The sequence below is a fragment of the Natrix helvetica genome (assembly GCF_964273705.1).
Source record: "Natrix helvetica genome assembly, chromosome: 9".
Lineage (NCBI taxonomy): Eukaryota > Metazoa > Chordata > Lepidosauria > Squamata > Natricidae > Natrix > Natrix helvetica.
In genome coordinates this window covers 3,279,649-3,303,536 of record NC_138560.1, presented here as the reverse complement: position 1 = coordinate 3,303,536, position 23,888 = coordinate 3,279,649, and the positions used below count along the sequence as shown (strand labels likewise).

General features: G+C 48.1%; 2 protein-coding genes across 6 annotated transcripts in view; one reads left to right on the top strand and one right to left on the bottom strand.

Annotated features, from left to right (window-relative positions):
• Nucleotides 1-19,087, top strand: TMEM91 (transmembrane protein 91). Of its 5 annotated transcripts, XM_081962572.1 has the most exons (5): nucleotides 1,945-2,069; nucleotides 2,101-2,110; nucleotides 13,629-14,100; nucleotides 16,413-16,556; nucleotides 18,336-19,087. In XM_081962572.1, exons 3-5 carry the CDS (start codon nucleotides 13,684-13,686, stop codon nucleotides 18,492-18,494), a joined length of 720 nt encoding a protein of 239 aa, XP_081818698.1. In that variant the 5' UTR covers nucleotides 1,945-2,069; nucleotides 2,101-2,110; nucleotides 13,629-13,683; the 3' UTR covers nucleotides 18,495-19,087. The 5 variants fall into 5 exon arrangements, with proteins under 5 accessions (XP_081818699.1, XP_081818698.1, XP_081818696.1 ...); XM_081962573.1 differs by lacking the exons at nucleotides 1,945-2,069; nucleotides 2,101-2,110 and adding an exon at nucleotides 1-328; XM_081962570.1 differs by lacking the exons at nucleotides 1,945-2,069; nucleotides 2,101-2,110 and adding an exon at nucleotides 2,854-3,679.
• Nucleotides 19,088-19,173: 86 nt separating this feature from the next.
• The window catches only part of PRSS16 (serine protease 16), a 93,011-nt gene continuing 88,296 nt past the window's right edge, over nucleotides 19,174-23,888 (bottom strand). The window contains exon 14 of the mRNA XM_081962557.1: nucleotides 19,174-19,183. The gene's annotated coding sequence lies outside the window, so the exon portion shown is untranslated. The remainder of the gene's footprint in view (nucleotides 19,184-23,888) is intronic.

The window sequence follows — 23,888 nt, the reverse complement described above, 5'->3', positions numbered from 1 at the left end:
GTGATCCCAGAAATAAAAATTGCCGGGGCTGAATGGAGTGCTTTTAAAAACCCATGGAATAACGGGGCGATTTTTTCCAGCTTCGAAACATCTTGGCCCGGCAAACCAGAGGAGGAGGGCTCTGGAGAAGGAGGGCTCTGGTCTTTCCTGGCCTTCCCAGGGTCTCCACCACAAGCCTCACGGCTGTCCTGGTTCTCCAAAGCACCAGGAAAGGTTCGGGAAGAGAAAATAAGCGACCCAAAGAGAGAACGTTTTGGAAAGGCATGGATGGGAGAGAATATTTATAGCGCCGGGTTGAACTGTGAGGTCCTTGTGATGCTCTCTTGAGGTTGGTGGGTTTCTTGCAGATGTTTGATGACCCAGCTAGGGAACGTCACCAGTACTAGAAGGGAGTGGGGTTTATGGGGAGAAGGAGGAAGAGGAGGAGGAAGAGGAGGAAGGCTATACGGTCCTTGGTGCTCTCTGAGCTTGGTTGTTTTCTTGCAGACGTTTCATTACCCATTTAGGTAACATCAACAGTGTTAGGAGGAAGTGGGGTTTGTGGAGAGGAGGAGAGCAACAGCTGTGGGGTCCTTGGGGCTTAGTTGTTTTCTTGCAGACGTTTCATTACCCAGCTAGATGACACCATCACTGCTAGAAGGGAGTGGGGTTTTGGAGGAGGAGGAGGAGGAGGAAGAAGACTAGGGGGGAGGAGGAGGAGGATTGTGGGGTCCTTGGTGCTCTCTGAGCTTGGGGGATTTCTTTTATATATATATAAAATAAAATGTATATATATATATACATTTTATTTTATTTTTTCTTTGAAAAAGACAGAACAACACATACAGAACAAGAGCAAGGAGGGGGGAAAAGAAAAAAAACCACAATTTCATCAAGCATGTCATTTGGTTACAAGTTTTTGTGCAACGGTTTTTACAATTAGGAGTAAAGTCACTGATTATCCATTAAACATAGTTAAGTATTTCATTGAGCATTATGTGTTCAAGTTACCATTAATATTCTTTCATTTGTGACAACCCTTATTTCTTTACCTCCATAATTATCTACTAGGTAACAATAAGTCTTTATAATATCATCAATCTCGAAAAAATAAGGATAGAAATTAAGTCAAAAGAAAAAATTTCATTAGTTCATATAAGACATTTCTACTTTCCATTAACCATAAAATTTCCAATCATCCACAACTCCGAATGTAATTTTCCATTATTGTTTGTCAATCCATGTGGTCATTAAGTATTTCAGTCTATATTTATATCCATTATTCATTACATCATCATTATTCCATTTTATATTATAAAATAGTCACTGAGCTTGGGGAATTTCTTGAAGACATCTCATTACCCAACTAGGGAACCTCATCAGTGCTAGAAGGGAGCAGGGTTTCCTCTCTGTTTATATACAGTCGCTTTTAGCACTGATGACGTTCTCTGGTTAGGTAAGGAAATGTCTGCGAGAAAACCAACTTGCTCAAAGGACACGAAGCAACAAAGGTCGCGTATACAGCAAAGGACACAACAAGTAGAGCCATGGGAAAAAAATAATGTGATATATTGTGTAAATGGAGGCACTAGGTCTTCAAACTAACTTGGGTTAGTGGGTTGTGTGAACAGAGCTGCCCTCTCTACAAAGGCCACGTTCCCCCACTCTTTCCTCCCTGGGATTCTTGGTGGCCTCTGAGCTTGGTGGTTTTTCTGGCAGGCGTTTCATGACCCAACTAGGCAACATCATCAGTGCTAGAAGTGCTAGAGAACAAACCCCTCCTTTCTAGCACTGATGATGTTACCTAGTTGGGTCATGAAACGTCTGCCATAAAACCATCCAGATCCGAGACCACCAAGGACCCCACAGTCGTCGGCGTCCTCCTCCTCCTCCTCCTCCTCCCTTCTATCACTGATGAAGTTCCCTAGTTGGGTCATGAAATGTCTGCCATAAAGCCACCTAGCTCAGAGACCAATATTCAATTTTCTCTTCTATTGGTGTCCCTTCCTCCCTGAATTTTAAAAGGATGTTGGCTTGTCTCCTGCTAACCACAACGACAAAACCATCCACGACATCCGAGATTGGCACCCAAGGAACGGGGATATCTGCTGGTATCCACCCCAGGGAATGTGTGTGTGTGTGTGTGTGTGTGTGTGTGTTTCCTCATCCCTCCTCCATTCTTCAGGGCCCCGAAAGTCCGGCTTGGGGTCTTGGGAAGGAGGAGAGGGGCTTTGGGAAGGGCCAGGCTGCCTCTGCTGGCTGCTTGAAAGCCAAAGAGGAGATTTGAGTCACCCTGAGCCGCAGAGGCAGAAAAAGTAGGTCAGGATGAAGGATTAATAAGTCAGAATGGAAGAAGGGAGGCTGGGGTGGGGGGTGGGGAGTGGGATTGGAGAGGGAGGATGGAGGAAAAAGCCAAACCTCTCCCAGCAGAATGTCTGTCTTTCTTTCGCCCCCTGCCCACCCGCTCTACTCCCCAAGCAATCCTGGTTTACCTCCAAGCCGTCTTGGCCCTGCCTTGGATTTAATATGAAGCTACAATGTTGGTTGGTAAAAAGGAGGAAAGTCGTTGCTGGCTCCCATTGGGCTCTAGAACAGACATTAAGCCTTTCTGGAAGAAATCCAGAAAGGTGGTGTGCCTTTTTTTCCCCCCTGGGTTTCTTGAAACTTCCCAGACGGGGATTTCTGGGTGGTCTCCTTTCCCTCCTTTTGGTTTGAAATGTAGGCCGGCCAAGCCCGTTGTCCCCCTCCCTCCGCCCCCGCTTCCAATCCCCACGCGGTGCCAGGGTTGCAAGGCGTTTATCCCCCCCCTCCCTCCACCTCCCCTCCGCGTTTTTGTCCCTAGACTTTTTCCAGACAAAGCGGGTCGAAGCAACGTGTGAAGGGTCCCCGGGTGACTCGGAGTCAGCGGGGGAAGGGGATCGAAAGGATCCGGCACTCCATTCCCAACGTCTGCCCTGCTTAAGACACCTCGGGCTTTCTCAGCAGGGTGGATCGCTCCTGCTAGATCCCAAGGAGGATCCCTTCGGGAATCCTGGAAGGGGCAGCGAAGTCGGGTTAGAGGCTTCGAGGGAGGGGGCGCTTCTATTCTCCCTCCCTCCCTTTCAAACCTCGATTAGGGACCCATCCCTGGCTTGCTTATCGCAGCCAAACAGACTTTCGCTCTTCCCCCCCCCCCCAGCCCAAGAAAGCAAAAAAGGGAGGGGCCGCAAAGAAAGGCTGGGGAAAGCGAGCGCTGTGCCTACCTTCCTGGCTCGGAGCCGAGCAAGCCTTTCTTCCCTCCCACCCCCCCCACCCCCCCACCCCCCAAAAGCCTTGCCCGCCCCAGATATGGGGAGGGGGAGGCTCCACCCGACCGCCCTCCTCCTCCCCCGCGCGCCTCTGAGCGGCGGGCGCCAGGTTGCCGGAAAGCAGGGCGGCGGGCGCTTGGCCGAGGAGGACGCGCGACCCCTGGCCGCTGGCTGGGCGTAAAGGGAAGGGAGGGAGGGCGGGGAGACCCCCTCTCGCTCCCCTCCCGCCACTGCGTCCTCCTGCCTCGCCAGTAGCAGGCGGCGGCCACGGCTGGAGGTGGGTCCCCCCCCCCTCTCCCCATGCAGCTGCCGACCCCCCACTCCGAGCCTAGGGGGATGGGACCCGCTGCCCCCCTCACCAGGCGGACGAGCCAAGGCTTACCTGCCCGCACCTGGACGCCGGCAACTAAGCGGTGAGTGCCTCCCGCAAACCCCCTTTCCTGGCGTCGGACTACAATGCCCAGGCTCCCCAGCCACCCCACCACAACGCCCTGCTCCACAGCCACCCCGGGAGCAGCTGATCTCCTGCGCGCCGCGTCTTCCCGGGGTGCCAAACTCCACACGATCGGGGGTCTCTCTCTCTCTCCGGCGGCCACAGCAACGAGCCCCGGGCGGCTCATCAGTGGATCCGCCTGGATCCCTTCCTGCCATCCTCCCCACACGAGAAAGCAGAGGGAAGCGGTTTCTCCCCTGGGCTTGATTTCCTCTCCCCATTCACACGTTCCCCGGAATCCCCCTACCTTGACTCGGGGGTTTCCTCCGTCGCCGCCTCCCCTGGTGGGAAAATCGCCCCGGGGCGCGGAATGGTTTGCAGGGTTGTGTGGGTAGACAAAGCACCGCCGTTGACCCGAGGAGGCGGGTGGAGTTGTGTGAATGCGGCCGGAGCCTTTGGCTCGCCGGCTGGAGCGCGAAACATCAGCGACTCGGGTCCCGCTAAACCCGAGTTAGGAACTGGCGGGTGGAACTCCGGCTGGAGCGCACAGGAGAAGGGCGGCCGCTGTGAGTTTTTTCCTCTGCTTCTGTTGGGAAACGCTCCTGGATCTCTTTGGACCCCTGTGCCCCCCCCCTTTGTCAATAGAGACCCCCCTCCCAATTAGTCCATCCCGAATTGACCGCTGGGCTGGCCGGTCAAAGCCAGAGCCGCCCAGCCGCGTCTTTGCTACCACGGGAGATTTTGCCACGCTCCAAGCAGATGGGGGGAGGGGCTGCTCAGGAGGATCGGACGGGGGTCCTTCTCCCCATTTCTCCAAATTCTTGGACTTGGCTTCTTCGGGGGGGGGGGGGAAGCCATCTGGGATCTCTCGGGTTGGGGCAAGAAGGCTGTGGAATGATGGCCCCACAGATTAAGCTAGGGAAGCAGGGGTACACTGAGGACATCTAGTCCGCTCTCCCCCTTGGGAGGTGATCCTGGGAGGATCAGAAACAAGGATTCTTCTGGGTTTTGGTTGCTGAAAATGAGCAGCTTAGCGGGGTCTTGGAAAACTGAGGTTCAGGATGGACTTTGTAGTCCATCATGCATGGACCACTTTAGAATCAGCAAGAGCAGAGGTCTTCAAACTTGGCAACTTTAAGACGTGTGGACTTCAACTCCCAGAATTATGCTGGTTGGAGAATTCTGGGAATGGAAGTCCACACGTCTTAAAAGTTGTCAAGTTTGGAGACCCTTGAGCAAGGTGAGTTTCCATCCGAAGGTCTTCTAACCCATAACTGATGAACAGCCAGCCAGCGGAACAGGCTGCCACTTGATAGGGTGAAGAGGTCTTCTTCGGTGGAGAAGCTGGATGGCCCATTTGTCAAATCCTGCCCGGAGCAGGGGTTGGACTAGATGATATTTAAGGTTCCCTCCAACTCTGCCTTTATCCTTTTTCTGGCCTGGATTGCAATTCCTGTGTTTTTGCCCAGAGGTGCCATTGGCCATAATGAATCTCAGCAGATGTTGTTTTAATTGCCCGAGTGATCAGAAAAAGGCTACGTCATTTTAAGACTTGGTTGTTGTTGTTTTTTGCAATATTTATAAAGTTTAAAGGTTTGTTTGCGACTGTGTTTTTTTCTCTTTGGCACTAATGCTCTTCACCAATGGTGCATGGAGGGGGAAGGAAAAGCTGCTTAAGGAGAAAACATCAAACTTTCTTTTTTTTAAATATCCCAAACTAACCCAATAGGGGACACGGTGGCTCAGTGGCTAAGATGTTGAGCTTGTCGATCAGAAAGGTTGGCAATTCGGTGGTTCGAATCCCTAGCGCCGTGTAACGGAGTGAGCTCCCGTGACTTGTCCCAGCTTCTGCCAACCTAGCAGTTCGAAAGCACGTAAAAATGCAAGTTCCGTGCGCCTTCGGTGTTGAGTCATGCCGGCCACATGACCACGGAGACGTCTTCAGACAGCGCTGGCTCTTCGGCTTTGAAATGGAGATTAGCACTGCCCCCTAGAGTCGGGAACAACTAGCACACATATGTGCGAGGGGAACCTTTACCTTAACCTAATTTAATTCTGTACAGCCTGCAAAACCACCCAATTAAAATGACTAGCATTAAACCACCTTATAACTTTAGGCCAGCATTCCTAGCCAGAAGCGAGGTATAACTGAGCCCACCCCATTCCTAGCCCTGTCATTGTAAATCTAAGTTCACACGTTACACCGGTGCTAGGATTGGCCTTGGTTCCCCCCCTCCCCCCCCCCGAAGCAAATGACAACTGCCTTAATTTCGTGTCTGACCTGCAAACAAAACAACCTTGAGTCCTCCAACGTGCGTTTTCACACAACCTCTGAGGGAGAACGTACCTTTGTGCGAATGGGGTGGAGGAGAGTTCGGCTCCAGCTACGCCGAACAAATTCGTGACTCAACGCAGGCCTGCTAGACTGCCTTGATTCAGACACTTGATTCAGACAAGCCTTCTTTGGCTTGCCATGCGATGCTCAAACTGCTAATCTCAGATCTATCCTGGTTTGATCATTCCGGCTAGCAAAAGAGCACCTGCTTTGGAGGCTGACCCTTGCATGCTGGTTTGTGGGATCCCGCAACTCCGATTATTTGCTCTCTTCCTCTGGACAGCGACAGGTGTTAAGGGAGGGAGGGGGGCAGGCGATGGGGAGGTTTTAACAACCCAACAAATACCCGGCGTGTTTTTGTCACGAAGCCAAGCAGGGTTTTTTTTTTGTCCTATTTTTACTTCTGTGAAATAACTGCCGTACTCTGAAAAGCGGGGGGAAAGATCCGCTGAATACGTCAGTGCAATTAGCGATGCTGCAAGGAGGGGGGGAGGGGGGAGGAGAAATAATAATAATAATAATAATAATAATAATAATAATAATAATAATAATAATATCAGAGAAATTGCTGGCGATGAAGAGATTGAAGAGAGAGAAAAAACCTTGCACAATTCAGCTTAATTCTCCCAGGAAATGATTTCTGATGACTCACAAATTCCGCTCCCCCTCCCCTCTTTTCTGGGTCTCTGAAGAAGTCGGCTTACGGCCTCTGCCTCCTCCGATGGCTTAGCTACCTGTGGCCCCTGTCGCCAGGTGGCCGTGGCTTGACAGGGGCTTCACACACACACAGCCCCAGCACACACACCCAGCAGGCAGTAAAAAGCAGGAGAGGTTGTTGAATCAGATTTTGCTGGAGAGCAGATGGTTCCTGCTCACCCCCACGGATATTCCCAGAGAGCTTGGCTAGGCAAAGTAATTTCTATCTATCTATCTAACATCTATCTATCTATCTATCTATCTATCTATCTATCTATCTATCTACCTATCTATCTATCTATCTATCTATCTATCTATCATCTATCTATCTACCTACCTACCTACCTACCTACCTACCTACCTATCTATCCTTTCTCATCTCTCTCTATTCCCTCTCTTTGCTTGTCTCCCTCCCTCCATCTCTATATCTCTTTCTCTCATCTATCTATCTATCTATCTATCTATCTATCTATCTATCTATCTATCTATCTATCCTCTCTCTCTCATCTCTCTCTGGCTGTCTCCCTCCCTCCATCTCTATATCTCTTTCTCTCTCATCTATCTATCTATCTATCTATCTATCTATCTATCTATCTATCTATCTATCATCTATCTACCTACCTACCTACTTACCTACCTACCTACCTATTTATCTATCTATCTATACTTTCTCATCTCTCTCTATCCTCTCTCCCTGCTTGTCTCCCTCCCTCCATCTCTATATCTCTTTCTCTCATCTATCTCTCATCTATCTATCTATCTATCTATCTATCTATCTATCTATCTATCTATCTATCTATCATCCATCTATCTATCTATCTACCTACCTACCTACCTACCTACCTACCTACCTACCTACCTATCTATCTATCTATCTATCTATCTATCTATCTATCTATCTATCTATCTATCTATCCTCTCTCTCTCATCTCTCTCTGGCTGTCTCCCTCCCTCCATCTCTATATCTCTTTCTCTCTCATCTATCTATCTATCATCTATCTATCTATCATCTATCTATCTATCTATCTATCTATCTATCTATCTATCATCCATCCATCCATCCATCCATCCATCCATCCATCCATCCATCCATGTCTATCATCTCTCTCTCTCCATCCATCTCATCTGTCCATCTATTTATCTATCTAACTCTATCTATCTACCTACCTACCTACCTATTCTATCATCTCTCTCCATCCATCTCTCCCTCCCCCCCTCTCAATCCAATCTCCTCCTTTATCATTTTTACAAATAACTCAAGTCTACGACATATCTAACACGCCTTCCTCTTCCTATTTTCTCTACTATGACAACCTTGTGAGGTGGGTTGGACTGAGAGAGAGGGACTGAAGAGTGGTTGCAGTAACTGGGTATGTCCAGTTTAATGGAAGAGAAAGACATGATAACTGTCTTCCAATATTTGAGGGGCTGCCACAAAGAGGCAAAGCACCTGAAGGCAGGACAAGAAGCAATGGGTGGAAACTAATCAATGAGAGAAGCAATCGGGAATGAAGGAGAAACTTCCTGGGAGAACAATTAATCAGTGGGACAACTTAGAACAGAATAATAAGAGTTGGAAGGGTCCTTGGAGGTCTTCTAGTCCAACCTTCTGCTCAAGTGGGAGACCCTTAATACCATTGCAGACAAATGGTTGTGCCGTCTTTTTTGAAAGCCTCCAGCGATAGCCCACCCATAACCTCTTCCCTCCAGAGGTTCCAGCTGCTCCATCACTAGGGGTCTTCACGAAGAAACCGGACAGCCACTGGACAGAAGAAACTGGACATCCAGAAAGGTATAAGCTCTCCTGTTCGAGCCATAGGTTGGACTAGAAGATCTCTAAGGTCCCTTCCTATTGTTCTATGTTCTGTGATTCTTCTCCCAGGCCAACCGGAAGGAGAAGAGGTCCCAAAGCTTTGAGGTGTTGTGTTTTGGCCGAGGGCTTTAGCACGGAAGTGAGGCTAAAAGAACGGTCTCCAGGAACCACTCCAGATCCAAGCTGGATGTAATTCCCTTCTTTTCTTCCCACCTCCTGTGCTATAATTTAAAATCCCTCTGGGATTCCCACAGGAACAAAGTTACACAGCAAGAACTGAGAAAGTTGAATTTTAATTTAACTGGATTTTGGCTGGGGGGGGGGGGGGATGGGGATGGCCAGGATCTGAATGCATCATTTTTTATCTATCTGTGTTTTGAGAACAAACTGTGGATATCATGGTTAGCAGCCTAATGGATTGTAATTTTAGTGTAGTTAGTTAAGACCATGTATACTTGACAGACTGGATTTTATTACAGATTTTAGTTGTCCTTTTTTGGTTTTTTCTGCAATTTGTAATTGGATAGTCACGGAGCGTTTTTTATTTGTTCTGGTCTCTGATCTCAGACAGTAATAAACGGATTGATTGATTGATTGATTGCATGGTTAACCTAAGATGGGTTCATTTTAAGGTGTCAGTCCTGGAAGCCAAGACGGACATCACAAAGGGATGAGCAATCTGCAGCTTCTGGATGGAGTCGAACTACAAATTCCAGCAGACCCAGCCAGCACAAGGGACGGTTAGGCGCTGAGGCCTGCCTGGTGTCACAGCCTCAAGGGGGCAATGCTGAGAATGAGGGATGCTGGGATATGTAGAGGTAGTCTTTGATTTACAACCGAAATAGGCTGGGGAATTCTGGGAATTGAAGTCCACATGTCTTAGTGGCCAAGGTTGGACACTCCTGCTTGGCCAACTGGGGAATTCTGGGAGTTGAAGTCCCCCCAAAGTGGCCAAGATTGGACACTCCTGCTTGGCTGGCTGGGGAATTCTGGGAGTTGAAGTCCCCCCAAAGTGGCCAAGATTGGACACTCCTGCTTGGCCAACTGGGGAATTCTGGGAGTTGAAGTCCCCCCAAAGTGGCCAAGATTGGACACTCCTGCTTGGCCGACTGGGGGATTCTGGGAACTGAAGTCCACATTTCAGAGGAATTCTTGGACTTGGAATTTTGAACAGCTGGAGAGCCCCAGATTGCAGGAAGTTGGTTGCGGTGTTTTGGCAGCCTGATGGCGCCTTGCAAGTTCGGTGTGTCAGCGCGAAGGTGGCCAAAAGTGACTGTCATATTGTGATGCCCGAGTGCATTTTTGGGGGGCGTCTTTCTTCGAAGCCTGCTCTTCTCTTGCTTTCACACTGCTTCCCTTTAGCCAACGGTTAAGCCTGTGTTTCTGTCCCCTTCCTGGTTTCCGATGCTAGATCGGTTTAATAATTTCTTGGCTTCCCCCCCCCCAACCCATCTTCTGTTTAAAAAAAAGGCAGCCGCCCTCCCCCATATGCCCCGCAGTCCCTTTGCTGCAAGGGAATCAATCCGTCCTTGATTGAGGAAAACCAAAACGAAAGGAACTCGAGCAAGGAACATAAAGCAAAAGAATTGGGGCCGAAACGGTTGAGCTGGAGATAATTAAAAGGAGCGAAAGGGTGGGAGGAATCTGGGGACGGGGAGGCTGAAAAAGTAACTCATTCCTTAAGACGATCCCCCTAGCCAGAATACCTACCAAAAACAAGAGGAAAAAAAAGAGCTTGCTAATCGATAAATTGCAGTCCTCAGGGGTAATTCTGCAAAAAAAAAAAAAAAAAAAGCGGAAAAAAGGCTATTCAGCTTCACATTTTCCATCTCATTTACCGGCTGGAGATAAGCACTTCGAAATAACTTAATGCAAACTTCTGTTAGCAAGAGGCTCAGTTGGGGCTCATTCAAGTCTGCCTTTCTGGTCCCTTTCTTGCCCCTGATATTGGCTGTATGCAAGCATACTCAGCAGCCGGTTTGGGAGAAAAAGACCCCGGGCTCGCTGTTTTATTTATTTATTTAGGAATTTATTCATTGGCATCCCGCCTTTATCCATATTACAAATAACTCAAGGCGGCAAACATAGGCGATACACATTTCCGCCTGGTCCACAACAACATCCCTGTGAGGTGGGCTGAGAGAGAGAGAGAGAGAGAGAGAGAGAGAGAGAGAGAGAGAGAGAGAGAGAGAGAGAGAGAGAGAGAGAGAGAGAGAGAGAGAGAGAGAGATCTGAATTCAACTGGTTGGCTTTTGTGTCTAAGAGGGAACTAGAACTCACTGTCACTGGCGCAAGGTAACCCAACTAGCTTTCATGCCTAAGGCAGATCTAGAATTCATCGTCTCCTGGTGAATGGCTCAAAGTCACCCAGCCAGCTTTGGTGCCTAAGGCAGATCTAGAATTCACATTGTTTTTAAAAGGCCAATTCTGTTTAAGAGCACGATACTTAATGAGATCCTGTTCTGTCTGTCTGCAGGGTCTTCTATCTTCTTCTTCTTCCTCCTCTTCCTCTTCTTCTATCTTCTTTCTTCTCCTCCTCCTCTTCTTCTTCTTCTTCCTCCTCCTCTTCTTCTTCTATCTTCTTTCTTTCTCCTCCTCCTCCTCCTCTTCTTCTCCTTCTTCTTCTTCTTCTATCTTCTTTCTCCTCCTCCTCCTCCTCCTTCTCTTCTTCTTCCTTCTTTCTCCTCCTCCTCCTCCTTTTCTTCCTCCTCCTCCTCTTCTTCTTCCTCCTCCTCCTCTTCTTCTATCTTCTTTCTTTCTCCTCCTCCTCCTCTTCTTCTTCCTCTTCTTCTTCTATCTTCTTCCTCCTCCTCCTTCTCTTCTTCTTCTTCCTCCTTCTTTCTCCTCCGCCTCTTCTTCTTCCCCCTCCTCCTCTTCTTCTTCTATCTTCTTTCTCCTCCTCCTCCTCTTCTCCTCCTCCTCCTCCTCCTCTTCTTCTTCTTCCTCCTTCTTTCTCCTCCTCCTCTTCTTCTTCTTCCTCCTTCTTTCTCCTCCTCCTCTTCCTCCTTCTCTTCACCTACCCAGACTCGTATCAAATAAATTTTGCAAAGATGAGAATGAGAGGACATTTTATTCCTGCCCATATCATTCCTCAAGATAAGCATTCACCAGTTGAACCCACTAGACTATTGGGCAGGGGAGGGGTTTTTATTTTTGCTGGCAGGACTTTCAAAGACTTCTTAGTTTCCCTACAAATTCTTTTATCAGCAAAGCCGTGTTTTTCTTGCCGGGAAGAAGAGGAGCTGGAGGTGGGTGGGAGAAATATATAGGAGGGGGGTGGGGGGAAGCAGCAGTTGCTGTCCATATTTTGAGTGCAAAAGGCAAGGGAGATTCTCTGGGCCTTTCTTGAATGCAAGGGTCTCGTTTCACACCCACCCACCCACAAACAAGCTCATTTACACTGACTGCCATGTCCTCCCTAGGACAATATCTTTGAGCAGCATCTCCATCCTGCCTGGTCCTTCTCGGGAAAGCCAGTCGTGCTGGATCTCCGGGCAGGGTTTTAAAGGATTCAGAAAACCATCCGAGAGGGGGATCTGATAGGCCACACAACGGAGAAGCTGGGCAGGGAGAGATAAGTCAAAGGGGTGGGGGGTGTCTCTGCAGACGGAAGGGGGTTAGCGACTTCTTTAATGGGAAGTGAATCATCTCCTCTCCTCTGGGGGAATAAATGAGTGTATCGGTTGCAAAGCAGAAGAGAGAGAGAGATGGGGGGGGAAATTCTTTCTTATGGAGATTAGATCCCCGTTCGCCTTCGCAGAAGTTTGCCTTGCCTCTGAAATAGCAAAATAGAAAATGAAACGGGGGCTCGGGGTTGTTTATTTATGGCAGAATCCTGCGAGTTGAAGTCCACGAGTCTTAAAGTTGCCAAGTTTGGGGACCTCTGATTTATGGCTATGCGTTGCAAATGGCGCCTATTGGCCCTTTGGAAGGGTTGCAAAAAAACCAAAGCCACTTGGCATATGTGGGTCTCAGAAAGTGGCCTTCCACAATCTAAAAAGCTATAATTCCCAGAACTCCCTGCTGGCTGCGACTTGCAGAATTCCTGCTACATGAATCGATTTGATTGGGGTTGAATATGCATAGTAATCTTTCCTCCTATTTTACCCCCCAAAATCCCTTTGAGGTAAGTTGGATTGAGGAACTAGTGTCCAAAGTCACCCAGCTGGTTTTTATGGCTAAGGTGGGACTAGAACTCACCATCTCCTGGTGATTGGCCCAAAGTCACCCAGCTGGCATTCATGCTAAAGCAGGACTAGAACTCACCGTCTCCTGGAGATTGGCTCAAAATCACCCATCCACCTTTCATGACTAAGGTGGGACTAGAACTCACCATCTCATTATTATTATTATTATTATTATTATTATTATTATTATTATTATTATTATTATTATTATTATTATTATTATTATTATTCATATTTATAGACCGCCCCCTCTCCCGAAAGGGACTCGGGGCGGTGTACAGTCACTAAAATGCGTTATAAAATACATACATAAAACAGTTAAATAATTAAATACGTAGGTGGAGGAGGTTGTAAGACTGTATATAGAATAATAAATATAGTACATTAAAAGCTCTAATAACCCAGGAGTTAAAATATTACCCAAAATTACCCATTAAAATATATCCACCGGGAGGTAAAAACTAAGAATGTGCCAGGCCAGCTAATCGAAACAGGTGAGTCTTTAATTTTTGACGGAAGGAACGGAAGTCAGTGGTAGTTCTAATGTCGGGGGGGGAGGTCATTCCAGAGGGTTGGGCCCATCACAATCCTGGTGATTGACCCAAAGTCACCCAGCTGGCTTTCATGCCCAAAATGGAACTAGAACTCACTGTCTCCTGGTGATTGACCCAAAGTCACCCAGCTGGCTTTCATGTCTAAAGCAGGACTGGAACTCACTTTCTCCTGGTTTGTAGGCCAGTGCCTTAATCATTACATCAAACTGGCTCTCTTACATAAGTGAAATAAGTCAGTACTGGCTAGGAATTCTGGGAGATGTAGTCCCAGTGCTTCCAGAGCGTGCCAGGTTGGGAAAGGTTAGCCCTTTGCAACGGATGTCTGTTTCCAATTGCTTTTCCAGGTAACCGAAGAGTGAGGACCCCTTAAAGCAAGAAGAATCCTGAATTTCCCACACAATGGAGAATATCCACGAACTACAACATCCGCTCCTGGGAAATCCCGCTAGCAAAACTCTCCTCCCTGGGGGGATGCTCAACTGGGCAAGCTCCCAGGACCGCTCTGGACTGCTGACCCATCACGTGCCATCCAATCTCTCCTGGCTCTCCCCCAGCAACGGTCTTCTACCCAACCAGCTCCTGAATCCCCACAGCCTGTCCAGGACCACCGTCCCCTCCTCCAACCTTCCCGAATCAAAGCTCTACCCGGAGCTGTGGAAATGCAGCAATCCCCAAAACTGGAAGAAGAAAGATTATATCGAAACTGCCTTCGGGGATGTCAAAGCGGCAGGCGAACTGCCACGCAAGATCGCCCTCGAGACGGATATTCACACCGTTTGCTACGAGGTGGGGGACATGGAGCTGCCCGAGGTGGAGGTAGGAGCTGGGCTGGTTTGGGGGGTCCTTCAGGGGAGAGCCAGCAGGGAGATGGGTCTATGATAATTCAGCATGGCCAACTCCCCATGGCCAACTCTCCATGGTCAACTCCCCATGGCCAACTCTCCATGGCCAACTCCCCATGGCCAACTCTCAATGGCCAACTCCCCATGGCCAACTCTCAATGGCCAACTCCCCATGGCCAACTCTCAATGGCCAACTCCCCATGGCCAACTCTCAATGGCCAACTCCCCATGGCCAACTCTCAATGGCCAACTCCCCATGGCCAACTCTCAATGGCCAACTCCCCATGGCCAACTCTCAATGGCCAACTCCCCATGGCCAACTCTCAATGGCCAACTCCCCATGGCCAACTCCCCATGGCCAACTCCCCATGGCCAACTCCCCATGGCCAACTCCCCATGGCCAACTCCCCATGGCCATAGTCAATTTTGCCATTTCAGTCAACTCCATCAACTTCTGCAGCCACTCGTCCCAAGTAGGAATCAAAGTGTCCTTCCATTTTTGTGCATAGAGTAATCTGACAGGTTTTCAATGAGATTTTCCGAGCATCCCTCTTCCTGTGCAAACGACCGATGTCTCGGTGGGACCTAATTTTTATTTTTTTATTTTATTAATGCTGAATCGCTCTGATGAAAAGCCATTTATTCCACTGACTCCGGGCTTTTGTTATCTCGGCAATATTTCGCGAGGCTGACCTACTTCGGCTCAACGGAGTGGCATTGGTGACAAGTATTTTGGCTCGGCTTTTCGAGTTATCTGGCTTCCAGTTCAGAGAGGAGGGGGCGGTTTTGCTTCAGTGGGTTTTGTGCCCTGATTCAATTCTTTGCTCAAAAGGGAAACTGAGGCATCAAACCCTCCCCCTCGACCAGAGGGGCAGGCAAGAAGGGGAGGAGAGGGAACACAGGACTATTGCAGTAATGTTTCTTTTTTTTTCCCCTGTCATTTTTAAAATAAGTTTATAGCATAAACTAATACAGGTAGTCCTCAGCATATGACCACAACTGAAATTTATGTTGTCGAGTGAAAAAACCCACAACTTCTGGAGGCAAGTTCTTCCATTGATTAATTGATTCATGAACAACTTGCCTCCAGAAGTTGTGAATTCTCCAAGGCTGGAAGTTTTAAAGAAGAGGTTGGATAACTATTTGTCTGAAATAGAATACGGTCTATTCTATTCTATTCTATTCTATTCTATTCTATTCTATTCTATTCTATTCATTTCTATTCATTTCTATTCATTTCTATTCATTTCTATTCATTTCTATTCATTTCTATTCATTTCTATTCATTTCTATTCATTTCTATTCATTTCTATTTCTGTCCTTCCTGTCCTGTCCTATTCTATTCTATATTTTCTATATTCTATTCTATTCTATTCTCTGTATTCTATTCTATTCTGTTCTGTTCTGTTCTGTTCCTGTTCTATTCTATTCCATTCCATTCCATTTTATTCTATTCTCTATTTTCTCTATTCTATTCTATTTTCTCTATTCTAGTCTATTCCGTTCCATTCCATTAATTGTTCTACTGTCAGGAAATTTCTTAGTTCTCGGTTGCTTCTCTCCTTGATTTGTTTCCATCGGTTGCTTCTTGTCCTGCCCTCAGGGGCTTTGGAGAATAGCTTGACAACCCCTCCTCTTCTTTGGGGCAGCCCCCTTTCCTGAGACTTGTTCCAAATAATGCTCAAAAATTGCCTTTGGAAATGAAGCTGTTCTTTAAAACAAGCCAAGTATTAACCATGTCACGGGCCAACACTTTGCTGCGAATCCCAAGGGATGACTTGGGGGCTGATGACATCATCAAAGGATGACTTGGGATGATGACATCATCAAAAGATCTTAGGGATAATTACATCATCAAAGGATGATTTGGGGATGATGACATCATCAAAGGATGACTTGGGATAATGACGTCATCAAAGGATGACTTGGGGTTGGTGACATCATCAAAGGATCTTGGGGAGATGACATCATCAAAGGATGACTTGGGTATGAAGACATTATCAAAGGATGACTTGGGATGGTGACATCATCAAAGAAGCTTGGGGATGGTGATATCATCAAAGGATGATGGGGATGATGTCATCAAAGGATGATTTGGGGATGATGATGTCATCAAAGGATGACTTGGGGATGGTGACATCATCAAAGGATGACTTGGGGCAATGACATCATCAACCCACGTTGACATGGCATCATTGCATAGGGCATGTAGCATTTGCACGATGTCATCATTAGGTGGGGGTCCTTCCTGAAAATCCGTCTTCTCCCCACCCCTCCCCTCTCCAGAACGACTCCTCGAGTGACAGTGACACCGAGAGCGAAAGCAGCTTCTCCATGTTGCAGCCTCAGGATTACCTGGGCCTGGCGGTTTTCTCCATGCTGTGCTGCTTCTGGCCACTAGGCATCGCTGCTTTTTACCTGTCGCAGAAGGTGAGTGTGAAGGACCAGGAAGGGAGAGTTGAGGATAGATGGACAGACTGGGACTGAATGGGAGAGAATGGCTCTTCTAAACAAAGCCAAATCTGGAAGCCACGAATCTCCACGAAGGTCCAGCAGAAATACTCATTTATTTCCATCCCATTTTTCTTTCTTTCTTTCTTTTTACAAATAACGTGAAGCGTCAGACGTATCCTACACCCCTTCCTCCTCCTCCCCTTTTCCCCAGAACATCACTCCTGCGAGAGAGGCTGAGAAAGAGAGAGGGATTGGCTAAAGATCACCTGTCATGGTTGAAAGCAGGACTAGAACTCATGGTCTCCTGGTTTCTAGCCTGGTGCCTTCACCACTAGGCCCAACTGCCAAGGGGAAGATGCAAAATGGCGATCTGAATTGTCAGGTCCTCGGTGCTCTCTGAGCTTGGGGGTTTTCTTGCAGATGTTTCATGACCCAACTAGGTAACTTCATCAGTGCTAGGAGAGAGTGGGGTTTGCAGAGAGAAAGGGAGAGGAGGAGGAGGACTGTGAGGTCCTTGGTGCTCTCTGAGTTTGGTGGTTTTCTTGCAGATGTTTCATGGCCCAAGTAGGTAACATTATCAGTGGGGTTTCCAGAGAGGAGGAGGAGGACGATGACTATGGAGTTCTTGATGCTTTCTGAGTTTGGTGGTTTCCTTGCAAACGTTTTAATACCAACCTAGGTATCAACATCAGTGCTAGAAGGAAATGGGGTTTGGATGGAGGAGCAGAAGGAGAAACAGGAAGAGGACAGTGAGGTCCTTGGTGTTCTTTGAGCTCGGTTATCTTTCATTTTATGACCCAACTAGGTAACCTCATCATTATAAGCAGAGAGCAAACCCCACTCCCTTCTAGCACTGATGAGGTTACCTAGCTGGGTCATGAAACGTCTGAAAGAGACCCCATCATTTCAGCCCTGAGCCACAAATATTCTGACGAACGAAGTCGAATACCTCTCCAAATATTCACGGCAACTAGAATTGTATTTGCTAAAAATTGGAAAAATGAGAAAATGCCAACACAGGAGGAAGTTATTTACAAAATAGTGGGATGTGCAGAAATGAGTAAATTGACATTTGAAATGAGAGAACAAAAAGATAAACAATTTTGTAAGACATGAGATTTATTTTATCAATGGTTAGATTTAAAAAAATGAAAGATACTAGAGAATGTTACCAGTACAAAAATAATAGAATGACATGGAATATAATATAAAGATATATTATTATTATTAGCTAGATTGAAGATGATGTAATGAATTGTTTTAATATAAATGATCCCAATATTTTGTACAGTTCGTTGAAAGGGAAGGAATAAATAGTGATAGTCAAACAAATAAGATACAATGATAACAATGTATATAAATATATTGGATTTGATAATATGTGAATTCATATAAATTGCATGTGATGACTATGGGAAGGATACGCAAAAACCTTGTTAGCAGTCGACACACAGTAATACAATACAATAGTAGAGTTGGAAGGGACCTTGGAGGTCTTCTAGTCCAACCCCCTGCCTAGGCAGGAAACCCTATACCGTTCCAGACAAATGGCTGTCCAGCATCTTCTTAAAGACTTCCAGTGTTGGGGCAGTATGTGATGAAAAATGGTTTTATGTTTTGTTTGTTTATGATTGTCTAAAAATAAAAATTTTCTATAGCAAAAAGAATACCTCTCCAAATAGTCTCTCCTATTGGAGAACTTTTGGATGCTGACTTGAGGTTCTCCTTTCTCTCCACCCTTCCTCCTCCTTGCAGACCAACAAAGCTTCAGCCATGGGCGATTATCCCCGAGCGTGGACCACTTCCCGTCAAACATTTGCCCTGGCGGTCTTGTCCATCATCCTTGGCATTTGCACCTACATCGGAGCCATGGTGGCCCTCATCGCCTATCTCTCTAACAAGGCCCCCACCTAAGACTTTCTCCTGCCCCCCCACCCCCCACAACCAGCCACTCGTCACCCCGTTCCTTGCCTCCCCATGGAGTAGGAAAGAGAGGGGGTGACCGAATGCAGACATTACGACATGAAGACCTACTCCCCTACCCTGGTCTTGTGAAGAAGGAAACCAACCCAATGGGGTTGTGTTCAGACGGACAATGTCTTGGGACCTAAGAGGACACGGTGGCAGGTTCGCTTGCAAGAAAACCGGAAAACGGATCGAGAAGGCGAGGAGAAACTTGGAAAAGGCTCACCATCAGCCGAGGGTCAACCTCCTGGGGCATCTCAAGTTGAAAGGCATCAACCAGTCCTTGGCGTTTTGAGGAGGGACTGTCCAGCCAAGGAGAACTCAAGGGACTTGGAGGAAGCCGATGGACCATTGATCATTGGAGGAGGGCACCAGCTTAGAGGTGTTTGCTTTGCTTGCCCGGACCCCCTTACGAAGCCCCCAATTTATCTGTGCCCCTCGGTCATGTCTCCTTTTCTACAGAGCGACTCAATCCGCCATGCCTGTGATAGTCTGATTGTCAGGGCTACTCAATAAAGGGTCAATGCCCTGCGCCCCCTCTGTGTCCTCATCGTGCTGACCAACACCCACAAAGCAAAATGTCTAGGGCAGAGGGTCTCAAACTGACGGCCCGCGGGCCGGATCCGGCCCACAGGGTGCTTAAATCTGGCCCGCGGGGCCAGACTACAAATATCAAAGGACCACCCTGGATATTTGTGGGGGGAGGGGGGGTGTTCTCGGCCACCACGGCCTCCTGCAACATTCTGCCCGCCAAAAATGGGCTGCGTGGAGACCCTGAGAAGCCCCTGTGCCCCCTGGCTGTTGTGGCCCACCAGTGGCCAGCAGATTCAGAAGGGAGGAGGAACCTGGGCCAGTCCTGGAGATTGGGGAAGGCTCTGATGAGGGTTCTGCGTCGGAGGCAGAGATGGCAGCATCCGGTTGCCGTATTCCAGGGTCACGTGACCCCCTTTGGTGACCACCTGACCAGCAAAGTCAAGGGCGAAGCCAGATTCGCTTAACGACCATGTCAGTAACTGAACAACCGCAGTGTTTCGCTTCACAAGTTTGGCCAGAAAGAAAGGCCGTAAAACGTGATGAAAACTCACGTCTCGCTTAGCAACAGAAAATTGGCCTCGATTCTGGGTGTAAATCGAGGACTACCTTTAAGTCAGTCAGGAAGAATCGTCCAATCCCTTCCAGGGGGATCTCATTCACGCGGGGCCAGCTGGACGTGGTGAATCCCCGAAAATCTCTCCCCCTTTCGGTCTCCTTTCCTCCCTCCCTCCCTCCCTCCGTTCTGTTCCTTCCTTGTTCTTTTGCGTTTCTCCAAAGCGGCTATGAATTATTAAGGATGCTTTATGACATATTTATGCCGGGTCCCCGAGCAGCTTTCTCCAGGACGAACAATCGTTTCCGTCACGGCTCAGATGAAAAGACAGGAGTGTAAGGACAGAACGCCAGAGGTCACCTTTGGGGGGGGGCTTTGGAAGGGGAGGCCGCCTGTTCTGAGCCAGCTCCCCAAAGACAACAAACACCGTGAAGTTAATTCAAATATTCCTTTATTAGGAGTGCCAACAGCCCCTGCAAAAAGTTTCTCTTTCACTGCAGGCTAACAAGTCCATCCGGCAGGGGAGATGAATACTTACCTGCCACAACTATTCACCTTTTATCCCCAGAGCTAGGGTGGGGTTTCATTAGCAACAGTGGCTCTTCCGTCCCAAGGACCGGCCCATAGATTTCCACTGCTCTCCTCTCCTCTGCCTTCTGTGCATCTGCATGTCAGGCACTGGACCCAGCTGTTCCTCCTCTTTCTCATCAGCCACCTCCGGACCTGGGGGCTGTTGACTCTACCTGAGGGCTGACGGACGGCCCAGGCTCTGCCTCTGCCCCTCCCTCCCACCCTCCCTCTCTCCCTCTCTCTCTCTGTGTCTCTGTCTGTCTCTGTCTCTCCCTGACTGCTCCATTCCCTCTTCCCCCTCGGAGCTCTCAGGTTGCCTTGATGCTGACCCCAACTCCTCCTCCTCCTCCTCCTCCTCCTCCTCCTCCTCCTCCTCCTCCTCCTCCTCCTCCTCCTCCTCCTCCTCCTCCTCCTCCTCCTCCTCTAATTTGGCTGCTGGAAGGGGCAACAGCTGACAAGCAACACCGCCATCCTTAGTTTCAGGGTGAATTTGAAGTCTAAACATCTTAAAAGTGACCAACGCCAAGAAACACCGGAGTAAATAGTCTGAATGTGAGAAGGGAGTGACAGCACACCAATGTTGATGCCTTTAAATCAGGGGTCCCCAACTACCGGGCCGGGGACTGGCTGCAGGCCACGGCATGCCAAAAAACAGCCAGTGCAAAGAAGTGAAGCCCCATCCGTGGGATGCAGGCAGCATGTGAAACCACGGCCCTTCCGGTCCACGGAAAAACCTGTCCACGGAAGCGGTCCCTGGTGCCCCAAAAGGTGGGGGCCACTGTTTTAAATGGTATTTGAAAGGGGGCTGCCACTCGCCCACCTGTTTTATTTTGCCAAGGTTGTTGTCAGGTCCCCTCTACCGATTTCTTCAGATTCAAGTTGCTAATTTAAACCTCCGTTATTATACAATACAACAGTAGAGTTGGAAGGGACCTTGGAGGTCTTCTAGTCCAACCCCCTGCCTAGGCAGGAAACCCTATACCGTTTCAGAGAAATGGCTATCCAACATCTTCTTAAAGACTTCCAGTGTTGGAGCATTCACAACTTCTGGAGGCAACTTCTGTTCCACTGATTAATTGTTCTGACTGTCAGGAAATTTCTCCTCAGTTCTAAGTTGCTTCTCTCCTTGATTAGTTTCCACCCATTGCTTCTTGTTCTGCCCTCAGGTGCCTTGGAGAATAGTTTGACTCCCTCTTCTTTGTGGCAACCCCTATTTATTGCTCCGCATCAGGATACAGCGGGCAGGGGAGATGGGCAGACTAGATGTGAAGGGATTTAATGCAACCGGATAAGATGATGCCTTTGAGACATGGCAGGCAGGAAGACTCACTAACTAAATCTGGGTTTGTTTGGGGGTGGGTGGGTAAAGGGACAAGGTCACTCTGCCTTTAATTGCATGTGGGGGAGAAGGAGCAAGTGTGTGGGCACTTGTGAGGCTCCGAAGAAGGTTTTTTTTAACCCTGGCCCCTGTAAGGTGTCTGGACTTCAACTCCCAGAATTCCACACAGCTGCCATGCTGGGAGCTGAAGTCCACCCATCTTAAAACACACTGGCTGGGGAATTCTGGGAGTTGAAGTTCACCCATCTTAAAACACACTTGCTGGGGAATTCTGGGAGTTGAAGTCCACCCATCTTAAAAGACGCTGGCTGGGGAATTCTGGGAGTTGAGGTCCACCCATCTTAAAACACACTGGCTGGGGAATTCTGGGAGCTGAAGTCCACCCATCTTAAAACACGCTGGCTGGGGAATTCTGGGAGTTAAAGTCCACCCATCTTAAAACACGCTGGCTGGGGAATTCTGGGAGTTAAAGTCCACCCATCTTAAAACATGCTGGCTGGGGAATTCTGGGAGCTGAAGTTCACCTCTTTCAAAAAGTTCCAAGGTTGAGAAACAGAACTCTTGCCCTTGTGAAAGAAACTTTGCAACGAGGACAGGCTGGCTTCAGCCGAGGAAAAACAGGTTTAATTTCATCCGTGCCATGAGACTCATTAATTAAGGCAAAGGATGGCTCTCCTCCCTGGCCAGCGATGAAGGTGACGAGACGTTTATGAAGCAAGCGGAGGTGGGGAGGGAAGGAGGGGGAAACGATGGGGAAAGAGAGATAAACAAGCTTGCCAGGGATCTCTTGCAAGCCTGCCCTGGGGGTGAGGAGCTGTCAGTTTTAAGGCAAATGAGAAATGATCTCCTTAACCAGAAGCTGCAATCCGACACGGTTGCAGCCGATATTCAACGCTTTAATGCAAGCGTGTCGCCCGACAGCTGAATTCTCCCTTTTGAGCAAGACTTTCCTCTGAAGGATTTTGGTTTAGAATAGAATAGCAGAGTTGGAAGGGACCTTGGAGGTCTTCTAGTCCAACCCCCTGCTCAGGCAGGAAACCCTCTGCCATTTCAGACAAATGGTTATCCAATCTCTTCTTAAAAGTCTCCAGTGTTGGAGCATTTACAACTTCTGGAGGCAAGTCGTTCCACTGATTAATTATTCTCAATATCAGGACATTTCTCCTCAGTTCTAAATTGCTTCTCTCCTTGGTTAGTTTCCACCCATTGCTTCTTGTTCTGCCCTCAGGTGCTTCGGAGAATAGCTTGACTCCCTCTTCTTTGTGGCAGCCCCTGAGATATTGGAAGACTGCTATCATGTCTCCCCTGGTCCTTCTTTTCATTAAACTAGACATGCCCAGTTCTTGCAATCATTCATGTTTCAGCCTCCAGTCTCCTAATCATCTTATTTGCTCTTCTCTGCACTCTTTCTAGAGTCTCAGCATCTTTTTTATATCATGGTGACCCAAAATAGATGAAGTATTTTAGGTGTGCCCTTACCAAGGCCTTATAAAGTGGTATTAACACTTCACGTGATCTTGATTCTATCCCTCTGTTGATGCAGCCTAGGTTTGAAGTTTGGTAGCAGGGTGTCATCCTTAACAAGCCATCATTGCTTGCCCGAGCTGCTGCGGGTAGTTCTCGACTTACAACCGCTTGCTTAGTGACCGTTCGCAAGATACCACGACACGGGAAAAATGGCCGTTTTTCACCCTTGCAGAAAGTGCTTCATCCCCATAGTCATGTGAAGCAAATATAAATATAAATAGGAAGGCGGTGGCTCAGTGGCAAAGATATTGAGCTTGTCGATCAGAAAGGTCAGCAGTTTGGTGGTTCGAATCCCTAGCGCCACATAATGGAGTGAGCTCCCGTGACTTGTCCCAGCGTCTGCCAACCTAGCAGTTTGAAAGCATGTAAAAATGCAAGTAGAAAAATGGGAAGCTCCTTTGGTGGGAAGGGAACAGCGTTCCGTGCGCCTTCGGCATTGAGTCATACCGGCCACTTGACCACGGAGACGTCTTCGGACAGCGCTGGCTCTTTGGCTTTGAAACAGAGATGAGCACTGCCCCCTAGAGTCAGGAACGACTAGCACATCTGTGCGAGGGGAACCTTTTGCTTTACCTAACAAATGCAAAAATGCAAAGGTTTTTCCGCGGACCGCCAAAATTTTCTCGTGGACCACCAGTTGGTGACTGCTGGGTCCAGGAGTTTCTTTTAAGGTCAACGATGCTCAGCTTTGAGCAAGGATGTCTTCAAATGGCTTTTAGAAGGAATGCAGAAAGGCTCAATCTTTCTACCCTCCAAGGATGGCTCTTGGTGGGTGGGTAGGTGTTGATAAAGGGGGGGGGGGAAAGGGAATAATTAAAAA

What these genes read in the sequence shown, in the direction of transcription:
- TMEM91 (XM_081962573.1), top strand. Translation starts at nt 13,684, where the DNA reads ATGGAGAATATCCACGAACTACAACATCCGCTCCTGGGAAATCCCGCT. An exon ending in TGGAGCTGCCCGAGGTGGAG is followed by an intron (nt 14,101 to 16,412) that starts GTAGGAGCTGGG and finishes TCCCCTCTCCAG; the next exon opens with AACGACTCCTCGAGTGACAG. An exon ending in CTTTTTACCTGTCGCAGAAG is followed by an intron (nt 16,557 to 18,335) that starts GTGAGTGTGAAG and finishes TCCTCCTTGCAG; the next exon opens with ACCAACAAAGCTTCAGCCAT.